Raw genomic sequence first — 23677 nt, 5'->3', positions numbered from 1 at the left:
TTCCTCTCAAGTTCTTACCCATCTAGTTCTTCCATTCTCTTTTCTCTTCTCCGTCCTCTGCGTGCCCCGGAAGTCCTGGTATATAAAGCCAGGCTTCCAGGGTCAAACGGAGGGGTGATAAGAATCACATAGGGAGGCAATAACTGTTAATTTTTATTTGCAACCCCAAAGGGAAGTGACCAATGGGGAAATGAACTAACTAAAAGCTAAATTCAGGTAATATCTAAGAAGAGGACTCTTATGTGCTCAACTATAATCTTAAACGTGATTAGTAGAAAATGTTAAGAATCTATAAGTTGCTAGGTCAATGGGAGAAAGTGAAACTGTCTTCTTTTTTCCTGTGACTCATATCTGTCCAAGCTATCTGCCATTTTTCTGCAGGGTCGGGGAAAGTATGCTCGGTCGCTAGGCAACCTGTACAGCTAGATGCCTCTGGTGATAGTTAAAGGGAGATCTGGAACTAGAGGTAAGGTTTGAGAAAGGAGGAAGTAAAGCTTAATTGGCACATTCGCCAGACTTTCTCAAACAGGTAGCCCGGATGCTTAAGTCTGTTCTTAGGGAGTACAGAGGTATCTTTGATAAGGTACTTTCCTCCATCTGGGGATGGACCTGGCCGGATGCTGCCAATGATGATAATTACAGGGAGACTTGAACTGAGGTTCTGGCTGAGCATAGCTGTCAGTGCAGAAGGTTATCCAAATATTCCTAGAAGTGGTTAGGTAAGGAGTTAGCGGTCTATAAAGTTAGTAAGGCTGTAAGAAAGGAGGGTCCGAGCTAACTCATGTAAAGCTATTACTGAACATCCACCTGACCTAGGCAGTGTCTCCTTGTGGAATTTGTCTTAAATCAGGAGACTTGCATGTGGACTGTTATTACTGCTAGTCCTTGAAAGTGGTCAAGGGAGATATCTGATTCCAGAGAAAGCCTTTCCTGAGGCAGTTCTCCAAATACCTGGAATGTGTATGTCCAGAGAGTGATCAGTCCACACTGTTAGCCCTTCTTAGGGAAAAATCAATTGGGAAAACTATGAAGGCACACATGATTTTCATAACAGAGGACAGCTGATGTATAACAAGCCAAGGAACACCAAAAACTCCTTGGGATTTGGCTTCCTCTGGAGGAATTCCCTGATCCCTCCAGGTAGTGCCTTTGCCATAACCAGCTGAGTTCTTATGATATATTCCTGCAGCCCGCAGCAAGTTTGGAAAGGGCTCGCCTCCGTAGACTGGTTTGCCCACATGGGAACCAAGCCAGAGCCATCCCTGGCATCCGAAGGAGCAGCCATTACCCTGTGTGTGGGGTGGTATGGTAAGTGGGCTGAGGAGCCATGGGCATAACTGCACAGAAGCAACCGGTTGAGACAAAGCTGGCAGGGAGCCACAGTGCCCCCACCCCTCCCTCAGCTGGGCCTGAGGCCCTGTGGCTCTTTGAATGCTATTTTGAGTTCTTCTCTTCCTAAGATGGTTCAAATTGGTCCCTGAAATGTGAATACACAGTGAAAGCCTTTAGCCGGGGGTGCCCAGCCAGGGAAGAATTAGGGCGTGGAAGGGGGAGGAGGAGGGTTCATTAATTCTCTAAGGCCACAACTTGCAAGAGAATAGATATGAAAGTTTGAGCTTTAACTTTTGGTGGTGTTTTTGTCTTTGAGATATGTTCTCATGTATCCCAGGATAATCTTGAACTCTTCATTCTCCAGTTCCCATCTTCTGAACGCTAGGCTTATAGGCTGCACCACTACACACAGCCCAATCTGAGCTTTAATCAAAAGTCAAAAGAGCCGAGCAGTGGTGGCTCACGCCTTTAATCCCAGCACTCGGGAGGGAGGCAGAGCCAGGCGATCTCTGTGAGTTCGAGGCCAGCCTGGGCTATAAAGAGAGTTCTAGGACAGCCAGGGCTACACAGAGAAACCCTGTCAAAAGAAAAAAAAAAGTCCATTAACAGAGAGGTTCAGACCCTAAGATTCACTTAGATGAAGCTCAAAAATGGGCAAATTTAGGGGTCCTGGGCATCTCTCTGGTCTGGGCCGGCAGGTACATCAAAGTGTGCCCATCAGACTTTATTGCATGCCACTTCTGTGTTGTGACAGTTAAAACAAAACACATAAACCATGGGACAAGTGACCCATAACCTGCGACAGAAGGTAAGTTGGGAAGGGAGACAGAAACGGCTCTAACAAACCTCTGATGGTACCGACGTCTTGGCGTCTGTGAACCAAGGAGACCTAGAATGTTTTCAGGCGCCGAGAGGTTGGCACCAGGGAGGGCACGGAGGAGGCAGTGGGAGAGGGGCTCAGCCTGCAGCACACACTGAGGAGTTCCCTCTGGAGGGTCTGCAGTCCCGGGAGGCTCTGGGTCCCCTCTCTAAGGTCTGATATAATCCAACATCTGACACTGCGCTTTTCCTGGGGAAGACTTTCAGTGACTGATTCCATCACTTTCACGTAGGTCTGCTGAGGATTTATGTCTTGCAGGCTTCGTCTTGGTCATCTATTTTTCTGTCTGGTAATTGGTACCTAAATTATCTAATTTATTAACATAATTATTCTTAGTTTTTGTCTTTGTATGAGCATTTTTCTCTCCCTTCTTCCCTGCCTGCCTGTGGCCCTGGGGATGGAGCCTGGGGCACCTGAGCCACACACCCCGCTCTTCCATTTCACTTGTTTCCTAGTGAGTTTAGAAAGGCTTACTAAATTTGCTGGCAAAGAACCAACTTTTACTTTTTTAAGATCGTGTGTGTGTGTGTGTGTGTGTGTGTGTGTGTGTGTGTGTGTGTGTGTGTAGTACCTGCAAAAGGCAGAAGGTGGCATGGGATTCCCTGGAGTTGGAGTTAACAGGTGGTTGTGAGCCTCTTCATGTGGGTGCTGGGAACTGAACTCAGGTCCTTTGCAGGAGCTATAGGCATACTTCTCAGCCATCTCTCCAGCTCCCTTACCCAGCTTTTCTTTCCTCCATTTCTCTGCCATAATCTTCCCTTCCTTCCTTGTGCTCTCTAGAGACCGAGTTTGGCTTATTTCTATCTAGTCCCTTTAGTGAAAAAGCTAGTCTGACTTGAGAGTTTCATTGATCAAGACAGGGTCTCTCTGTGTAGCCCTGACTATCCTGGAACTCACTGTATGGACCAGGCTGGCCTTGAACTCACAAAGATCTGACTGCCTCAGCCTCTACTTGTGTGTGTGTGTGTGTGTGTGTGTGTGTATGTTTTGCTTGTATATATGTCTGTACACCATGTGTGTACCTGGTACCCATGGAAGCCAAAAGAGGGTGTTGGATAGATCCCTTGGAACTAGTGTTATGAATGGTTGTGAGCTGCCATGTGGGTGCTGGGGATCAAACCCAGGCCCTCTGGGAGAGCAGCCAGTGCTCTTAACTTCTGAGCCATCTCTAGCCCTGAGAATTCCACCTTTTAAAAGTAGGCTATTGGATGGGTTTGGTGGTCCATGCCTTTAATCCCAACACTCAGGAGGCAGAGGCAGGTGGATCTCTGTGAATTCAAGGCCAGCCTATTCTGCATAGTGAGTTCCAGGGCAGCCAGAGCTACATAGTGAGACCCTGTCTCAAACACACACACACACACACACACACACACACACACACACACACACACACACACACACACGGTAGGCTATTACACTCGCTCTTTGCTCTGCTCTCCTGTGTTCTTTAAGTTTGGGTGTGTTGTGTTTTCATTCACCTGTACTTTCTAAATCCTTTTTAACCTATTAGTTGTTAAGGTAAGAGCCAGGTGTGAGGGTGCACACATAATTCTAGCACTCAGGCAAGGCAGGAAGATGAGGAGGCTTGCCGGGGCTACATGGGGAGCCTGTGCTGGATGTGGTATTTCCCCATTTTCCTGAGCTTGCTTTCTGCTAGCTGTCTGCTATGACTCCGTTGTGAAGAGATGGCAGGTTGCAGTCTGAGACATGCTACATCCATGCTCACTGAGAACGTGTATTCTGTGATGTCAGGTCTAGCCAACTTTAAGGTTATGTAACATTTGGCACAACGTAAGATTATAATAAAGCAAGTGCAGTGAAGTGGAAAGCCACGAAGCCAGCAGCCCTTACTGGGTCTCCCTGGGGAGCAAGCCATGCCCTTGCTTTAACAGGCACACATGTATAAATCCTGTGGGACTCAGATTAGCTTTGAGCTTCATAGAAATGGCCTTGTACTGCAAGAATTCCTACAGCCTTTGCTTTTGTTCTGACGCCCATTCACAATAGTGCAGCTATCCCTCAATCACTTAGCCGTCCTCTGGGGTTGTTGTCAGGTCCAAAAGAAACTCAGGGCAAATGGCTAACTCTGGTGCTTATCATCGTATCAGAGCACAGCTGGTCTCCTGAGTCCACGCTGGCATCCTGGCTTTTCTAACCCCACCCCCTACTCTAAATTCCTCTAGCTTCTGGGCTTCTCCCCCAGCTTCACGTTCCTACAACCCTGCCGTTTCAGCCATGTGCTCTCTTGACTCTTGGTCTTCCTCTCATGGCCCAGAGCAATCTACTAGCCAGGCTCACTTCCCTCCCTGCTCTGGGCTCTTCAGATGCCTCTGGCTGTACTCTCCTATCTACAGTAAAACCCCCCTTAACCAAACTACCTTGGAGCAGTCACGTCCTCACTTTACATGTCTGGTGCTGAAACCCCACTTTACATAGCTGGAGCCTTTGACTGTCCCCCATCTTCCCACGGAGCCCAGACTGGCTCAGACTTGCGGCAGTCCCCGCCTTTGTCTATGGAGTCCTGGGGTCACAGGTGTGCACCATCACGCCTGGTGTGGTACCAGAACCCCAGACTTGTCAGCAGGCTGAGTAACTGCTCAGCAGTCTGATCCAATCAAGGCGGACCAGCTCTCACCCCCTTTCCCCAGCGAGGCTGGAGCAGGGACTGCTGTGCTGTCCTTACACTCCCTTGGCCCTGGCCCACTGTGAAGCGTTTCTCCGCTGTCCCCATCCCGTCCTCGCCCCCCCCCCCCCCCCCCCCAGCAAGGACAGAAGAGCTGGAAATGGGTTCCTTAGGGTAATGAGAGGCCACCAGTAAGTTCTCAAGTGAAGCACTCAGTGAACAGGCCTCTGAAGGCAATGCCTCCCTCCTTCCCTGGAGCCTCCTCCAGCGCAGGGTAGGTGTTGGCAGCCATCCGAGGATTCCCCTCATCCCTCCCCGGTTCTCACCTTTCCAGCTGCACTGGAGGGCTGTCTGGGCAGGGCCTCAGGGCCCAGGCCAAGGGAGAGGAGCGGTGAGCACAGGCTCACAGCCCAGTGCTGCTGAGGCCCTGGCTGTGCTGCAGTCTCTTGACAGACAGCTGGCTCCCTGCCCGAGGGCACACCCAGGAAAGGTGACATGGTGGCAAATGTCTCCAGGGCAAGCCTGAGACACTTTACAAAATAGCTCTGCAGCTGAAGCCAACTTGGAAAATTCCAGGGTAAAGGAAATTTACCACAGCTCAGGGATAGCCTGAGTGTGGAGGAAAACATCTAGACTTTTATTTGGGGTGCTAAGAACAGGAAGACCACAGCCCTCCGCACAAAGGAAGGACTCAGCCAGGCCCATGAGGGAGTCCTTTAATGATGGCACAGACAGGAGACACAAAGGCCAGCGCCCTGCTTGCAGGCTGGGCACTTTGCCAGCAGATGCAATGGCCTCCCCCACCTGGGTGTGGGCCGCAGGGTGGAGAGGAGGTGGTTTAAAAAACACAGCTGTACTAATTCTTTACTTTCACAGAAAAGAGGAACTTGGGAGAGCAGCTCACTGGAGAATTTACACAGAGCTGAGTCTGAAAGCCCACCCCTGGAGGGGCTGAACCTCCAACCTCCCCCGAGTTGTCTGCACTCAGTACGGGGCAGACACCACACGGAAGGCCCAGGCCAGTCCACAGAGGAACATGCTGACTTAATAGTGTCCCTCCCTTTCCCAGCTGTTAGCATTTCTACACTATGTACATTGTTGTGCTTTATTGCCCCCACCCGAGCCTCTGCCTGAAGCTCAGGGTGGAGGGGGGACCTCCGGACCACATTCAGCTGGGTGGGAGCACCAGGCCCCCAAAGGCTGGTGCTCAGTATGGTTCTGAGACTTCCAGGCTCAAGCCACTGGAGCTGCAGACCGAGAGTACGGAGCCAGCCTTGCCAGCCAGCTCTTCTGAGGAGAAGCAGAAACAGAAGGGTCAGTGCTGGACAAGATGCAGGCTGGGCGGGAGCAGGCAGGGGAAGGACAAGTGCAAGGCCATGAGTCTGGGGTACAGGGTTGTGCACACATGGCTGTTGGGGCCTGCAGGGCACCTTGCAAGAACCATTCTGTAGCAGTGAGCTTGATGGAGGACGGGTGTGAGGACCACTGGCCTGGGGCCCCTGGGAGCACAGGGCTGCTTCCAGTTCATCAGGGGCTGGCAGTGGCAGGCCCCAGCTCCGGGTGTGTGCATGAGGAGATTCAGGGAGAACCACCAGGCATCCTGTGGGGCTGGGTGAGAAGGGAAGGCTGTGGTGATAGCTATGAGTGTGTCCTCGCCAGGCCAGGGGTTAACACAGGGTCAGTTGTTCTCAAAGAGCGAGAGTAGGTCATCACTGCTGTTTGTGGGGAGGTCGGGTGGACCCAGGTAGGAGAGCAGTTCATCAGGATTGGTCAGTTCTGGGAGCAGCTGAGGACAAAGCAAACACATTAGCAGCTTTGCTCTCAGACCCTGCGTGTCCAGGAGCCATGCTGTCCTGACCCCAGGCCCAGTGGGGATGCTAAACTGCCCTTCCCCTGCCAAATGCTGAATGCCTGAGTGAAGCCACCTGCCTGGATAAAGCTGCCTGTGTCTCCCCAGGGACGGCTGCTAGAGGACAAGAATAGCTCAAGACATGCTTCTCCAGCACCAGGAGCCAGGCTGTACAAGCAGGGGGGCCCAGCTGTGCACCAGAGACGCACAAGAAGGGCTCTCCAGTGTCGTTCCCAGGGCCGAAGCAGATGGGAGAATTAAATGCCCTGGGCTTCTGCTCTGGGCTGCTCCTCGTCTTCCGTATGCAGAACTGCAGTGAGTTTCTATTCTGGTCCGGGGACAGTGAACCCACTATCCTTCATGCTCGTGCTCACACCCTGCCTGTGTTGTCAAGATGCAGAACTGAACACATGGCCAGATCAGGCTGGACTTGGAGGACAGTGCTGTGGGCTTCCTTGAGGCCTCACACAGCCAGGCTCCACAGCCTCTAGTCTTAGGGCAGGTCAGTCATTAACCACACATGGGGATGTGGCACCCCAGGGCTATTCCAGGCATGAAACCTGTGTGACTGGCTGCTCTTGGGTGACACTATCTGAGTCTCTCCTGAAGGTTCCCTGTCTTTCCTTCTATGAAGCAAGGTGGGCAGACCCGGGACTGATGCACAGACAGCCCCCAACAGCTCCCACCCCAGCACAGGACGGGCTACTCACATCCAGAGCTGGTTCTGAGGCCTCCCCTGCCCCAGTCATACTGGGAGGCCCCATCATGCCTGTGGCAGGATTGAAGGCCAGTTCGCTGATGGGCCCTGTGTTTGCTTGGCCCAGGGGCTGCCGGGATGGAGGGGGATTTGGATGGTGTAGCTGGGAGCCTGGGGTGGGCCCGAGGTTGGGGGTGTGCAGCCCTGGTGGTCCAGGATTGTGGGCTGGGTCCAGGTGGCCTGCTGGTGCCATCTAAGGATGGAGAAAAGAACTTGTTAAAATAGCTCAAGGACTCCCTGGGGCGACTCCTACCGTGGGCCTTGGGCACAGCACTGACCTGGCCTGGGAGGCAGGGAGCAGACTTGTCTGCAGTCAGGAGGCTGCTGGGAATGTCAGATTGGTAGGACATGGGGGGTGGCCCCTGTGTGAACTCAGCAAGGTTTGGGGTGGTGGGTGTAGCAGATGGGAAGGATTCTGGGAAGGTTCCAGGCCCCAGGAAGTTGGAACCTACAAGAGGAAAGCCATGTCAGAAAGCTCAGTTTGGCAGAGATGCCAGGTGAGGAGGGTGGAGAGGGCATGAACCACTGTGAACGCCAGTTCTACATTTCTTCCCATCACTACCAGGGGGCTAAAGCTGTGGCAGTCCTAGGAGGGGAAACCTCAGAGGTGACAGAATGGGACCCACCACAACAAAGAACAGTACATATGCAAGTGTGGGTCCTTGAGGGGCACCCCCAATGGGGTCAGTCCATTCCAGCGAAATGTCCATAGAAGTATTTCAGTGAAAGGCCTTACTCCAAATCAGAGGGAAAGGGAAGAAGGCTCGCTACCCTGCCACAGACGGGAAATGAGGAAAGGCACCCTCTCAGTATGGTACTCATAACTGTGTGGCGGCAACACAGCCACAGGCAAGGAGGCTGATGTGGAGAGAAGTCATGTGTCCAGGGTCACCTGAGGTTCAAGTCCAGGTGTGCTATACTCACCCTGGCTGGGGTAGTCGCTGGGGGCAGGGGCCGAGGGGGGCTGCAAAGGGGCAAAGGGGGCAGCGCCTGGGCCCAGGGCTGCAATCATCTCCATCACACTGGGCATGAGCACATGGGCAGGGCTCACAGTGCGGCAGCGCTTCAGCACTGGCCCGTCGGGCTCCTCCTTGATGTGGAGGTCCGGCTTCACAGGCACTGGCTTCCAGCTGCACGTGGGGTCGATGGTGATCTCCTCATAGTCTGAGCTAAGCAGGGACAGACAGGTGCTGGTCACTTGCCATCCGCCCAGCACTTGCTGCCAACTCAGATGTCAGGAAGTTTCCAACCCGCCCCTGCACTCAAACACTGCTCCCCAGACCTTCAGGGTACTCTGCAGGTGTGTGGGTGGGCCCTGGCTTGGAGGGGAGCTGCTTCACCATGGGAAGAGCCTCCTCCAAAGCCTGCTCCTACTCCAGGCCTGCCCTCTGGTGGCAGGAAGAAGAAGATACTTACTTCTGAATGTAAATCAGGATGCCCAGCATGTACTGGTCCACCTCTAGCCCCTCCAGCAATGCCGTCTTGCTGTAGAGAGCAAAGGAGACTGATCAGGAGGCCCAGCCCAGGTAGGAGTAGGTCCTATCATTTCTCCACCTCTGTCACCTGTGTGAGGTGACGCCATAGGGACCCCCATGTGTGCATCAACTGTTCACAGTACGCATCAGGTGAGCCTGGATAAACCATTATGGTAGTCCAGTGTAAGGGGATGCTGTGCAAGGCCATCTAGAAGGAGGTTTCTGCCTTGAGATGGGCTACTCTGGTCTGTGCTGGGGACCACTTCTGATGCTATTTCAAATTCCACCCTCTAAGGAAGTGGTAGTTCTCCCGTCATCATACATTAGAGTGACTCACTTGCACACAGGGCACCTCCAGGTCCCCCGCTCACAGTTGAGCTGTAAGTAGGACTCCAGGTCAAAGCACTGTAGAGAGATAGGGAGACAGGTCATTCCTCACCAGGGATCAGTAGAGGGGGCTGCTTAGACTGTCTTCTGGAAAGTGTGACTTATCTGGGTGTATAGTTCAGGTATCAGGTTTCTACTGCATCTTAATGGGCTCAGTTTGGGATACCCCAAGCAGCACTCCCCAGCACTGCCACATCCCAGGATCAGGCAGCTGTATCCATAGGGAATTTATTGGCTCAGGACAGTTGTTAAAAGGAAAAACTAGGCTAAGGATGTAGCTTGGTGGTAGAGTGCTTGCCTAGCATGCATGAAGCCCTAGGTTCAACCCCCGGCACCACCTCCAAAAAAAGAGGTTGCTTAAAGGACAAAATAGCACATATCACTGTGCAACCATCCGGAGCATGCAGTCTTGGCTAACTAACACTGACTGTTTCTGCAGACTGGAACTCTAAAGGTAAGAAGACTGCACCCATATCCTTATACCTTTTAAAAATGGAACCCCACAAATACAGTGACCAGCAAAAATAGAGAGAAAACCTCACTGGGTGTGGTAGCGCACACCTTTAATCCCAGCATTTGGGAAGACAGGCAGGCGGATCTCTGCGTTTGAGGCGGGCCTAGACTACATAGTTTTCCAGGACAGTAAGGGCTACATGTCACAAACAAACATACTTTTATAGGAAAAACTGTGATTTTTTTGTATTGAGTGGAATCTGAACAGGAGCAAGACTGATCTCAGGGAAGGAAGCAAGGCAGCCATGCCCCTGTAGTAGGGTCTGCCTTTTTGGTCTGACAGCCGAGATACTCAGATTCCATCTGCCAAAGAGGACGAGGCTGAAGTGTCAGCACAAAACAGTCTTTTTTCCAGTCCTCGTGCGGGGCTGTCTGCCTGCAAGCTTGGCGCTTGGGAGGCTGAGGCAGACAGATGAGGAGTTCAGGCTCATCCTCAGCTACATGGTGAGTCTGAGGACAGCCTGCGATACAGGAGACCCTATCTCAAGGGGGAAAAATCTGACACAGATTCTCACTATGTATCCCAGACTGGCTTCACATTTAAGATCCTACTGCCTCAGCCCCCTGGGTTCTGGGATTATAGGTGTGTGTTATGATGCCAGGCACAAAACAAAGTTGTTGATGAACATGTTTTTTTTTTTTTTTGGTTTTTCGAGACAGGGTTTCTCTGTGTAGCTTTGCGCCTTTCCTGGATCTCACTTGGTAGCCCAGGCTGGCCTCGAACTCACAGAGATCCGCCGGCCTCTGCCTCCCGAGTGCTGGGATTAAAGGCGTGCGCCACCACCGCCCGGCTTGATGAACATGTTTTTATCTGAAGCTATTACTGGGTACAGCTAGGGGCATCACTGTGTATGTCTCAGTTGGGTAAATGCCGGAAGTAGAAGCCTTCCTGTGGATCACGTGTTCTTTCTTTTTAATGCTACTAAGCAGTCTTCTCAGTTTCTAGTTCAGATTCCACTCAATACCGAGTCAGTCTTCTGGCTGCTCCACAAACTCAAAGTATTTTTCTAAATTTATTTCTTTGTATTCTATGTACACTGGTGCTCTGCCTGTATCTATGTCTGTGTGAGGCTGTCAGATCCCTTGGAACTGGAGTTATAGACAGTTGTGAGCTGCCATGTGGGTGCTGGGACTTGAACCCAGGTCCTCTCGCAGAACAGCCAGCAGCACTCCCAACCATTGAGCCATCTCTCCAGCCCCTCAAAATATTTTAAGGGCAACAAATTCCAACACAGGTCTGGAGGACCACGCACCTGTATGTGGCGACAGTCGTGACCGCGGGCTGGGAGCTGGATCCTGCGGAAGGTGATGGGGCACTTCAGGGATACCTTGATAGCCGTCTGCTCCACCCCATCCTCTCCATTGGGCCCAGGGGTGCCAGGGATGGTGCCGCTACTGAAGTTCCGCTTGACTGACATTGACAGGGAAAGGACTTGAGTAAAGGTCTCCACCACTCAGGCTGTGAACTGGTGTGCTAGCCAGGGACCCAGCCATCAGTCTGAGAGGAAATGGCCTCTGTGCCACACAGCAGGGTTCAGCCTGGGACAGCCCAGGTGGCTGAGGAGTAGGGACCACTCACTCTTGGTGATGCAGTGCTCAGCTGGCAGGAGGCGCTTCTTGAGGAGGCCCTGCAGCACCGAGCGGACGGACGGACGGTGCACCAGTTGCAGCACGAAGAGGTGGGACTGCAACAGAGGAAGGCTGTCACACGGAGAGCAGGGAGGGCTGTGGAGGGCAGCACACGGCTCGGAGGGTGTGCTGTGCAGGGAGACCAGGGAGGGACGGGCTGTCACACGAGAACAGGGAGGGCTGTGGAGGGCAGCACACGGCTCGGAGGGTGTGCTGTCGGCAGGGAGGGACGGCTTTAGTGTGGAAGGAAGCCAGGTCAGCCACCTTCCTGGCAGCTAGTCCCTTCCAAGTGCTGACACACAGGCAGGGAGCTTCTCTACTTCTCTGAGCCTCAGACAGGGGCTATGAGCTTTGGCCACACTGCACTACCTCATGCTCTGCGGGGCACTCTGCTCCAACCACTGTCTAGTTTTTCTCCTCTGTCAAAACACAATCACCTCAAGTCCCTGGCACGGTTCCCTGCTTATCACATCCACTCTCCTGACATGACATAGTATCTGAGCTATCCTATCTCCAGGCCCCTCTGTCATGGTGGCTCCTGATAACCTGCAGCTCAAGGTCTACTTGGGATCCTACCCACTGGGACCTGGTGAGGCCCAGGCCAGTGCAGGTGGACCGTCTTCCACGAGCTTCCTGTGCCTGGTGTCTCTGACATAATTAACAAGAGCATTAAATCTGTTCAATGTAATCTAACTGGGAAACAGGGTGGATTTAACTGGCTCCCTTTTATGAAAGGGCAGGACATATTAAAATAGAAAGAGATGCAACACCTTGTTCTTCAAGGATAAAGACCCTCCCCCACGAGCTCCCAAGCCCACAGGAGAGCTGATGGTCTAGGTGGTGTCCCTGCTGGCCCCAGCCTGAACCCTGACAGACCCTACCCACAGCCCCGCAGGCTACCCACGCAGCAGCAGGCGGTAACGGTGATCTGGATGGTGTTGCGGCCTGGCTGGCACACGTGCTTCAGGTAGAGGGGCTTGTGGGAGGTCTTGTTGTCTCCACGCTCGATGCTGAGGGGTGTGGCGTTGACGCTGACCTGCACGGATGCTGGCCAGTTGGTGTTCATCTGCCGGTCCTCATGATGGTAGCACTTGAACTGCAGCTCCAGGTCAGGCCTGGCAGGAAAGAGGATGAGAGGAGCCCACACGGAGCAGGCAGGGCCCAGGGGTCCAATGGCAGCGGGACTCACCTCAGCATCAGGGTCTTGTAGACGGAGTCTCGGAGCTGGAAGACATGGTTGCTCACAGCCAGGTTATGTTGCAGGCGGAAGGGTTCCAGGACCACTCCATCTCGAACTGGGAAGGTCAGGCGCAGCTCATCACAAGGGCCACTTCCTGAGGGCAGAGGAATGCTGGCCATGAGTTTGGCACCTTTCCAAGGGATCGTGGCCCTCAAGGAACACTTCTGTGCCTAGAGCCCCAAGCCCTGACCCAACCCCTGCTGGAAACTCTCAAGAGGGCTGAGACACCCCCACGCTGGGGCTCCCATAAGTATCTCTCCTTAGAACGTGGGCCCATGGTCCGCATGTTCTATCCTGCCTCGGTCATCCAGCAGTCTGGATCACATTCTGAACAGACACAGGACATGCTTCCAACCTGGAAAGCACATTCAGAATGGGCCACCTGCCATCGTCCTATGGTGCAACTCAAAGTTTTAGGATGTTAGCTTCTTCTGCAGGAATCTCCCTGAAGCAGAGGTTTGTAGCCAGGGATGGGCATCCGAGGGCTCACTTCAGGTGCACAGACACCTTCTGCTGTGATGAAGCTGGGCCCTGGGCTTTTCTTGAGGCACAGCAATCATCCTTGGTCTTCCAAGGTCCCTGTAGGGCTCTCCTGAGTTCTAATTACCCCGGCCACCCAGCCTCACGTTGGCTGTTGTCCTGAAACACTCACCAGAGGGGGATGGATGCAAAGAGCTGAGGCCTGGCTTGAGGTCAGGCAGGAAAGGAGACTTGACTTCCTGGCTTGGGGACATGTAGGGAACATTGCTGCTGGGCGTCATGGGTGGTGTGGGATTCCCCGGCAGTGGGGAGCTGGGGTAACCAGGGATGGAACGGGAAGGCTGTAGAGGTTGAGCATAAATAGTCAAAGCAGAATGGCAGAGCAAGAGGGTCGTCTGCTTACGGAGCACCCCTGGAGTACTGGGCAGGACACCTACACTTCCTCCTGCCCGGGTGCCCTCTTTCCGTATGTCCACCCTGTGAGCCTCCCAGCCCATCCACCCTGCCAAGCCCCGTACCCCACTCAAGCCAGGCTGGCTGTAGCTGATGCTGCCCCCGTTGAAGCTGGCGCCCTGCCCGTTGAACTGCTCTGTGGGCTGTGGGAAAGAAAACTGAGTGTGCCTGGGGCTCCGGCCTGCCCTCACTGACCCCGAGGCCTGATCCTAGACTCTGCACCACATTCAGGTGCTGCTCTGTGTGGTGGCTACACTCCCCATAATCTGTAAAAGCATCACTGATTTCAAATGTAAAAGTTAATACTACAGAAACAGGAGTGAGCCTTCAAGCTGGGAAGAGCTAGAAGATGGGAGCAGTCAATGCTCCTTCTTTTTTCCCCTTCTCTACCTCATCATGCCACTCTACCCACCCAGGCTCCCAGTGAGGGATGCTCATCCTCCTCGTGCCCAGACAGGGTGCACGGCCATCAAGGGCCTGCCTCTTAGACAGGAGTCAGGATGTGGGGGTGGAGGGGTAAGGGAGTGAACTGGACAGATCCACAAAGGCTGTCAGAATGGCTTGGAAGCCTGTTTGCTGCTCCCTACACGAAATATCCACAGGGAAATACATAAGTATCTACCACAGAACCAGACTGGTCACCCCGAGAGCTGTTCTCGCACTGACTACAACTCCCTGGCCGATATGCCGAAAGGTCCCCACCGAGTCCTGTGACACTCAACCCAGCACAGGCCCATGGGAGCCAGTCCTACCTTGTAGTGCAGTCCCGTGGGCCCAGGTGCAGACAGGGACTGGGCCATGCCCTGCTGCAGGGGTAGCCTGTGTCCGGGGTAAGAGGAGGCGGGGCCAGGAGGCTGCCCAGGGCCGGGAGCATACTGGGCAGAACTGGCTGCATACTGGCCTCCTTGCAGATACTGCTGCCCAGGGTACACCTGAGAAGACGCAGATGCCCAAGGAGAGAGAGAGTTATGGGGGGGTGGGGGGGAGGTTTGCTCTGTGTGTGTGCGTGTGTGCGCGCGCGCGCGCGTGCGTGAGAGAGGGGTCTTTGTGATCCTGCTGGGCGCAGATATTTTCTCTCCCACTGCAGAAGCCACCCTTATCATAATGCTGAGGGTACTTGGATAGAGGAATCATCATCTAGGACCCCAGGCTGAGCAACCAAGACACTCACCTCTGAATAGGCTCTCTTGACCCCCTGTCGGGGCAGTGGCTGGGCCTGAGGAGGCCCAGGGTACCCATGCTGAGGCAGTCGCTGTCCTGCATACAAGGGTGTCATGCCTGCTGCCCGGGTAGGGTTCATGGCCATGGAGGAGAGGCCAGAAGGGCCCATCATTCCTCCCATGCCAGAAGGGTTCATGCCAGGGGGTACACTGGGTCCTCGGGGACCTCCATGCGGCAGAAACTGGCTGTTAAAAGACTGTCCAGTCCCCATCTGAGAAAAGAGAGGGAGGGTCCAGGTCCCATTCTCAGCTGTTCCCGCAGTCCTCTCTCCTCTTCTGCTCCTCTCTTTCAGTGGCCTCATGAGGTCCCAGCAGTCCACACTTGTCCCCAGAACCCACCGCCTTGCCAAGTCCACCAAGCCCACCCATACTTGCCACCACATGGAAGGGGCTTGAGGGGCCTCACCGCTCCATACTGGCTTAGCTCTTGGCTCTGTTTCTCTTGCAGGGCGGCTACAGTGGCTGTGGCCGTGGCTGTGGCCGTGGCCGCGGCAGCAGCCATAGCAGCTGCAGCTGCTGCTTGTGTGAAGTCTGTCGAGGGTCGTGCAGCATGTGAGGGAAGGCCCAGGCCTCCAGGGCCACCTGCATACCTGCAGGTGATAGAGGATTGCCTCACTCTCTACAAAGGCTTGCTCTGAGACACGCAGCACTCGTGGGAAGCAACAGGCAACACCCAACCCTCTTGCAGCACCTGCCAGGCGGATAGCTTCAAGGTACTGGTTGGTGAGGGGCCCTGCTTACCCAGTGGTGAAACTGGGTCCCCCAGCGTATCCCCCGCGGCCATACACGCCTGGCTGTACGTAGCCCTTGCTAGCACCACCTTCGGCAAACGCCTGCTGTCCCAGGCACTGCGGGGAGGTCAAGGCAGAGCTGCCACCTGCCACACCAGGCATCATGGAGCCACCAGGGGGGCTTCCTGCAGGGCCCATGGGGTTCCCCAAAACCTACAAGGAAGTGGGAGTCACTAAAGAGAACCAGCCAAACCACTGTCTTCACGACCTAGCTCTGAAGTGCTAGATGCCAAGGGAAGCCTAGCAAGCGGGGGAGGATCTGGGTGGGAAGAGTGGTTGTCCACAGTTCTGACTAGAGTGGTTGGGGGAGCCAGGGAAACACACCCATGACAATGCAGAAGAAAGGTACCTAGCGACTTGAGACCCTCAGGAAGCCCCATCCTGTGCTCCAGCCAGTCCCCTTGGCCCCTTGTTCTTGGAGCCTTAAGACGGCAGAGGCACCACCCGGGCTCTCGATCCCAGGGCTAGGGAAGGAGGCCCAGGTGCACACTCACCTGGCTCTGTGTTGCGTTGCCAACTCCCCACACAGTAGTGACGACGGACAGGGACCCGGCTGGCTGAGTGGCACTTTGTTGCCAAGGCACAGACTCATATGCAAATGAACCATCACTACAGAGAGAGTAGCTGGTAAGGCAGGGTCAGAAGGCCCAGGGCTTGCTAGAGGCAGGCCACAGAAGCCCACACTCACCCGTGTGGCGCAGGGGGCAGGGCAGGTTTCATGGGGTTCATGGGGTTCATTGGTGATGGAGCAGCCTACAGGCCCAATGTGCCGAAATTTATCTGGGAGTTGCTGCTCCGGCTGCTGGACAGGAGGGAGAGGACAAGAGCTTAGACGCAGCAGGAGCCCCGTGCAGTAGCATGGATGGAGCCAGGGTGGTGGAATTGGCTGATGTCAGCCCAGAACACATTGCGAAGCAACTCTAACAAGGGCCCTGCCATCTTGGGCCACTGGACCAAGCCTGGAAAAGGGCTTTCTGATCTCAGATACTTTCCACACACCCTTTCCCATACCATATCCCTATAAAGCCAGGAACCCCTCATCAGGCCCCTGGAGTGGAGGGCAGAGGGCCAATCAGGGTAGCGCCTACTCCAAGTCTCACCCACCCTGGGCAGCCCAGAGACCTGAGAAGGAGCAGAGCCAAGTGTCCTTTGAGGCAGGGGCTGGAAAGGTCAGGAAGCAGATGTGGAAGAGTAATCCATCCACCAGCTTGGCCTTGGGGAGGCTGTACCGACACCGCTGAGGCAGGACACAGGCACCAGCCCCGCTCCTGGCTGGCAGCTTTTTCCTATCAAGAGGACGGCAGAAGGACTTCAGGCTATAGGACCTTCAAACTAACCCAGATGACTTGAGGGGAGAAGGTGTGTGTGTGTGTGTGTGTGTGTGTGTGTGTGTGTGTGTGTGTGTGTGCGCATGCGTGCGTGTGCATGCGCACTTGAGACAAATATGGGCATGAGGTCAGGGCCACTCGGGCAATCCTGCCCCCCACAGACCCATCTGTGGCACCTGTGAATTCCCAACAGGCAGTGACATATGCAGTTCAACAGGTGTGTGTGGGTATCCACAGACATAAAGGCCCCTAAGTTGTCCAGCCAGAGCGAGAGCATGCTAAACCACATCTACAAGATGGGACCACTTGGGCTTCATCCTCAGAAAACAGCAGCAGTGGCTGGTGGGCGGGAAGGCGATGGCAGCTAAGACCCATGGCTGATGCCGGAAGCCTACTGCTCATGGTGCTAGGTCTGTGCTCCCATGTAGCTACTGAATCAGAGTGACCACAGCGCCAGGAGGCTTCCAAAGTTGTCTCCCACACTGCCACAAGCAAGCTCCTTTCTCAAACAGAGCCTCATTCCCTCAGGTCCTCACATACCCTGAACCACCCGCATGCTTTTACAAGAGGGGCACAGAAGCCATGTGCTGGGCACTTCTCAGGGAACCCTTGGAGAAGTCCGGGTGCTTCTGTCTTGAACCCCTCTGCCTTGGTAAGGGCTATGGGATGGCCACATGTGCCTTTTGAAACATGCTGAAATCTGGTGATTTCCCTCTTGCCACTCAGCATTCACAAGCCTCTTGTCTAGGGGAGCACTCAGCCCTGGGACAAACAAATCTGTGTGCTTACCAGGGTCCTCACTCAGAGCTCACCACAGACCTGGAGGCTCCGCAGAGTCAAGCTACACACACAAAGCCCCAGAGCAGGCAAGAGAAATCAAGGAAAAGGGACGGTGACTTTGCCTTGCCTGGGCAGCCTTAGGCTTCCGGTGGTCCTTCCCACACCCAGCACCAGGCTAGAAGGGAAGAAAGCTAATCAGTGGCAAAGAAGCCCCACCTACAGGAGTCTGGCCCCTCACCCCCAGAGGCAACCAGACTTGATTCTGGCCTTTCCCAAACCAAGTCCTGCCTAGGCAGCAGAGAGGCCAGAATGTGCCAGCTTGGCGGCAGAGGCTGGCATCCCTGCTGCTGCTGCCTGATCCTAGGAGGGTGACCTGGTGGGAAGAGGACCTTGTCAATAGACAAGAAGTCCTCCCAAGACCTGCCATGTGGGGCCTGGAGCAATCAGGTGGATGTCAGCAATTAGGATCTAGGTTAGAGGAATTGAGAAAGCAGCATGACTTAATGGGAGAGAGAAAAGACGCCACACAAACGCTCCCAGAGGCACCACAGCAGTGCGGTGGAGGAAGGGCCTCTCCACCAGTGGTGCAGGAACAACTGGAGTTCTATCAGTAAGCAAAAAAATGATGTGTGTGTGTGTGTGTGGGGGGGGACTCAAGCTGTAGCTCGATGGCAGAGCATTTGCATAAGTTCAAACAACTACTGCAAAAACAATAAGCAATTCACACCATATATCAGAATGAACTAGGTCCTGGGTTTAAATCTAAGATAGAAAACTAAAATGTTAAGAGAAAGGTAAAAGAAACTCTACAGGATCCAGGCTAGGAAAAAGTTCTTAGATTTGACACCAAAAGGCATGATCCATAAAATAAACTTGGCTTTATCAAAATTAAAATATTTTCTGTGAAAGATTTGCTAAAAGCCAGCCACCTGTTCCAAATGAGGTGGCATCTAGAATATGTAACAAATTTTAAATTATTAGTAAAACAAAATCCAAATAGAAAAACCAGCAAAATACATGCACAGACTTCTCCAAAGAGAACATAGATGGTAATTAATCCAAGAAAAAGTGCTCAGCATCTTGTCAGGAAAACACAGATTAAAACACAAGGAGGCATGATTGTACATCCAGAACAGCTAAGATCAAAAGTGACATCACAGCCGGGCAGTGGTGGCGCACGCCTTTAATCCCAGCACTCGGGAGGCAGAGCCAGGCGGATCTCTGTGAGTTCGAGGCCAGCCTGGTCTCCAAAGCGAGTTCCAGGGGCGCAAAGCTACACAGAGAAACCCTGTCTCGAAAAACCAAAAAAAAAAAAAAAAAAAAGTGACATCACAAAATGCTGGCAAGGAAAATCTAGACCTCACACACATTGCCCATGGGAATGTAAAATGAATGGTACAGCTACTCTGGAAAAGTTGGCCATTTCTTATAAATTCAAGCTTGCAGCTACCACAGTACAACCCAGCAACTCTACTCTGGGGCAAGGAGCTCAGAGAAATGTCAACTTAAGTTCACAGAAAAATTTGTATGTGAATGTTTATTTGTTACAGCCAAAGACTGGAAACAGTCTAGGTGTCCTTCAATGAAGGACAGTCACATCAGTGTAGGACATCCACAGCCCAGATGCCAGAAGGAACACACTACTGCTAACACACTACAACCTATTCGAGATGAATCTCCCAGAAACTGTGCTGAGTGCAAAAAGCCAATCAATGGTGCTATATTATATGATTCCTTCATCTGCCAAAATTAGGGAAACTATAAACAGGTTAACGGTGACCAGAGATTAAATGAAGGGTGGGGAGGATGCTCTTCCATGTCTATAACTTCAGTAGAAGGAAGATGGGTGTGGATATAAACCCACAACAGGAAGGCTCCTCCCAACTGTAGCAATGTGCTGTTCCAGAGTGATGTTGTACTACAGCTTTGCAAAATGTTACCATTTGTGGGAAACCGGGTAGAGATACAAAGAATCTCTCTGGGATTTTTTTTTTAATTTTTAATTTTTCCAGATATGGTTTCTCTGTAGCTTTGGAGCCTGTTGTCCTGAACTCACTCTGTAGACCAGGTTGGCCTCATAGAGATCCCACCTGTCTCTACCTCATTAAAGATGTGAGCCACCACTGCCAGACCTCTGTGATATTTCTTCTTTTTTTTTCTTTTTTCTTTCTTTTTTTTTTTTTGAGACAGGGTTTCTCTGTGTAGTTTTGGTGCCTGTCCTGGATCTTGCTCTGTAGACCAGGCTGACCTTGAACTCACAGAGATCCACCTGGCTCTGCCTCCCGAGTGCTGGGATTAAAGCCGTGTGCCGCCGCCGCCGCCACCACCACCACCACCACCACCACCGCCCTGGCTCTGTGATATTTCTTACAACTGGATATAGCTACAATTATCTCACAACAAAACCTTTAGCCAAACAAGGGTATGGTGGCCCATGCCTATAACCCTAGCACTGGGGAGGTAGAGGCAAGACCATCAGGAGTTCAAGGCCAGCCTTGTCTAGATGAGTTCTAGACTAGCCTAGTGTGGTGGTGCCTACAGGAAATCACAGCAACTGGGAGACCAACAGAGAAGGGTCACGAATTCAAGGCCTGCCTAGATTACAGTGAGACTTAAAATAAATAAATAAATAAATAAAACTTTAATTACATAATTACAAAACCACATCACCAGTTAACAGCCAAGCCTTCCCCCCCAAAAAAGCTATGGTAATCCAAAGCTGGTTGGGTTGGCCAGAGTCACTCTGTTGTCCCAAGCACAGGGAAGGACCTAGGCTGGCTGGGAGGCAGGCAGGTGAGCCCTTGCCTCATTTCAAGTCACCTAAGTCAATAACACTCACCATCAGAGCATCCCGGTCAGCTGGTGTGACAGGCTGCTGGCCCCACCCAGGGTCATTAGAGCAGGCTGGGTCCTGAGCCTTGCATTTTTAACACAGTTTGAGAGACTCTGATCTAGGAAGTGCACAGAGTTGGGGAGAAGAGAGAAGGGCAGGTGTGGGGTGGGAAGGCACCCACAGGGGCCTTGTACATCACATGGGGCTGGGGAATTCCACCCACAATGCTTCTCTGCTGTGGACAGAGACCACAGACATTTCCAGTTCCCCCTAAGCATGCCTCTCTACAAGGACTTCCTGCCAAGCTCCTGAATTCATACCTCAACAGGGCCGAGACTCCAGATCTGGCATCCTGCTCCTGACAGCAGGGAGATATTCTATGAATGCAGACCCTCCCCCACCTCCAAGGCAGGGCTGGGAAGGAGGCCTGAACTCCCAGTGTGCCTGCCACCTGCAGCTGGAAGCCCAGTCTCCTAACAAAGCAGACTGCTTCAAGTCAATCTAGGAACACAGGCTTTCTAGGGGTCAGGGCATGTCTTCCTTCAGGCACAGAGCTCCAGGGAACTTGCATTCCAGGTGTCCCAGAGCAGCTACACCCCAAGTCTCCTGGTTCCATTGACCTTTACCTGTCTGAGCAGCTAAGAACAAGACCTAGTAATGGGGCCCACTCTCAGCCAACATTCCTGCACGAGGCCGGCCCTTCTCAACAGCTCACAAATCAGGGCTCACTGCCTCCAAAGTTCCAGGGTTAGGCTCCAACTCAAGAAATTCAACTTAAATAAACCCAACTCAAATCCCAACTCAAGTAGCTGGGATCAGCCAGGCAGTGGTGGCGCACACTTTTAATTCCAGCGCTCAGGAGGCAGAGGCAGGCAGATCTCAGAGTTCAAGGTCAGACTGGTCTACAAAGTGAGTTCCACGCCAGCCAGGGCTACACAGAGAAACCCTGCCTCAAAAACAACAACAAAACAACCAACCAACCAACCAAACAAACAAACAAAAAAGAAGCTGGGATCAAAAGACTCCAGAGAAATGACAGTTCCAGGAAAGGGTGAGGTGGTGTAAACTTGTAGTCTTAGCCACTCAGGAGGTTGGGACAGGAAGATCATTTAAGCCTAGGAGTTCAAGGCAATACAATAAAATCACATGACATGGGGTGGCTGGGGGGAGGAGGGTAAGTGTGGCAGAAGCAGTACTAGTATCAAGGGGAGGCTGGTTAAGTGCCCAGAAGACTGCAGGTCCTGCCTGCTCTGCATGTGAGCCAACAGTACTTCCTACCCTCAGTGTGCAGACTTCAGGAATGGGCATCTGCCAATGTCCAATGGCTGAAGGGGCAACCAAACCCTGACCTCAGTTTCCAATGTTTAAACTAGGAATCTGGAGGCCACTCTAGGCTATATGGCCACCTTATGTCATCAGCCCTTAAAAATCAATCCTAGTAATCAGGATGCTCCCTAAACATGCTGGGCCTGTCTCTCAGAAGTTATCCTCATTATTCCTCCAGCCTGTAACGCCCCCCTGGGAGCACATCAAGAGCCTTGAGGTCAGTCCTGGTGAGTAAGGTTAAGCTTCCCTCCCTTGTTACCACTCTCAAGTGTCAAGGGATGCCCTTGGTACTGCCAGGACTTGGTGGTGAGTCTGTGTTCACGCTACCCACATCCACCATGGTCTTAGATCAGGTCACATGCGCTATTTGTGTCCCTGTGAAATTCTCTGCAATAACACAAACGAGTTAAAGACATCACCAAAGACTGTCTCTAACTACTAAAAGGAACCCTGGGGAGGATGGGGGGTGGCAAGCAGGGCAAGTGACGGAGTAAGAAAGGCACTGGATGCTGGGAAATGGATACCTTGAGGGAACGGGATACTTTGGGGGGCGGGCACTGGGCACCTGGGAATGGTGTTCAAGGTACCAAGGAGAACAAAAAATCTAGGGAGAGTAGGGCACCTACGTGCCTGAGCTTCAGTTTGGAAAAAGGTGTTCCTGTCAAAAACCCGGCCAGGGACTGACAGGTCAGCGTCCTCAGCCTAGGAGCAGCGCAGCTCCTCCTCCGGCCACTAACGGCTTCCAACCGCGCCCCCCGCCCCCGTCACCCAGATGGTGAGCACACAAGTGGGAACCGAGGGGCGCACCGTGAAGGTGAGCCTGCCCGGTTCCAAAGCTGGAACCACAGGCTGGGATGAGGGCCCATCAGCCTCCTCCGCTCAGAAGGCCCCCGAAGGCCACTTGCACCCCTGGGCCAGCCCCAACAAAGGCTCAGCGGATGGGTGAGAAAAGCCCGACAGCACGGCGCAGGGGGCAGGTACCCGCAGGTGGGCCGCAGGGCCGGGCCGAGCCACCACCTCGTCCGGCGCCTGGGACTGGCCGCACCTGCCACCGCACCTGCCGCACCTGCGCGCCCCACCGCCCGCACTTGCCTGCGGTGCCCCGCGCCACCCAGCCGCTCACCTCCGCCTGGCCCGGCCCGGCCCGTCGCCGCGGCCCCCGGCCCGCGCCGCTCCATGCGCTCAGCCCGCCCTCGGCGCCGCCCGCCGCCCCCGGGCCGCCGCCGCCCGCGCCATCGCGCCGCCGCCGCTCCGAGGGCACAATGGAGCCGCCGCCGCGCTGCTCATGCATATGCATGACGCCGCGCCGCCGGCCCCGCCCCCCAGGCCAGAGCAGCGGAGCCCCGAGCGGCGCTCCGCCGGCTCGGGCAGGGGCGAGTGCGGGCCTGCATGACCGGGCTGGGCCCGGGCTGGGTCCGGGCGGCGACTAGCTGTCGCGCAGGAAGCTCTGTGCTCCCGGCCTGCACCCCGCACCCCCTCCGCACCTTTGCGACCGCGGCGTCGGAGGAGCCCCGTGCGCTTCCTGCTGCTGTCCACCGGGGCGGAGCCGGGCGGGGGCGGGGCCACCGACGGGGCGGGGCCGCGGAGGGCCAGTCTGGGCCTGGGCCTGGGCCTGGACACAGCCTGGCAGTCTAGTTGGTTGTGACTGAGTACTGGCTAGGTCCCTCCGGAACCTGAGACCTCCATGGCGGCCCGGAGCGTCTTAGGAGACAGGGACCGAGAAGCCCATCGTTGAAAATGAAAACCACTTATACCTGCCCAGACAGCCTTCTACACAGACG

At 53.9% G+C, this 23677-nt stretch overlaps 1 protein-coding gene across 9 annotated transcripts; it reads right to left on the bottom strand.

Annotated features, from left to right (window-relative positions):
• Window positions 1-5534: 5534 nt before the first annotated feature.
• Window positions 5535-23451, bottom strand: Zmiz2 (zinc finger MIZ-type containing 2). 9 transcript variants are annotated; one of them, XM_052734467.1, is made up of 20 exons: window positions 23381-23451; window positions 16752-16915; window positions 16318-16431; window positions 16124-16238; window positions 15580-15782; window positions 15245-15428; window positions 14790-15050; window positions 14371-14550; window positions 13684-13761; window positions 13338-13506; window positions 12635-12779; window positions 12350-12560; window positions 11396-11501; window positions 11070-11227; window positions 9254-9321; window positions 8858-8926; window positions 8366-8610; window positions 7720-7889; window positions 7395-7634; window positions 5535-6621 (listed from the first exon to the last, which is right to left on the bottom strand). In XM_052734467.1, exons 3-20 carry the CDS (start codon window positions 16365-16367, stop codon window positions 6514-6516), a joined length of 2760 nt encoding a protein of 919 aa, XP_052590427.1. In that variant the 5' UTR covers window positions 16368-16431; window positions 16752-16915; window positions 23381-23451; the 3' UTR covers window positions 5535-6513. The 9 variants fall into 9 exon arrangements, with proteins under 9 accessions (XP_052590427.1, XP_052590423.1, XP_052590430.1 ...); XM_052734463.1 differs by lacking the exon at window positions 23381-23451 and adding an exon at window positions 23020-23105; XM_052734470.1 differs by lacking the exon at window positions 23381-23451 and adding an exon at window positions 23020-23105 and having other exon boundaries at window positions 13338-13404.
• Window positions 23452-23677: the final 226 nt, after the last annotated feature.

Source organism: Peromyscus californicus, unplaced genomic scaffold (genome assembly GCF_007827085.1).
Source record: "Peromyscus californicus insignis strain IS unplaced genomic scaffold, ASM782708v3 Scaffold_13__1_contigs__length_99412109, whole genome shotgun sequence".
NCBI classification, from domain to species: Eukaryota; Metazoa; Chordata; class Mammalia; order Rodentia; family Cricetidae; genus Peromyscus; species Peromyscus californicus.
Note: the sequence above shows the minus strand (reverse complement) of the source record. Positions and strands in the feature narration are given on the sequence as shown.

Bases quoted from the DNA above. Each gene is read 5' to 3' on its own strand.
- Zmiz2 (XM_052734467.1), bottom strand. From the start codon at position 16,367: ATGAACCCCATGAACCCCATGAAACCTGCCCTGCCCCCTGCGCCACAC. The intron at 13,762-14,370 runs GTAGGACTGGCT...TCTTTCCCACAG, and splicing joins CCACGGGACTGCACTACAAG to CCCACAGAGCAGTTCAACGG. The intron at 12,780-13,337 runs GTGAGTGTTTCA...CTCTGCCCTCAG, and splicing joins TTTGCATCCATCCCCCTCTG to GAAGTGGCCCTTGTGATGAG.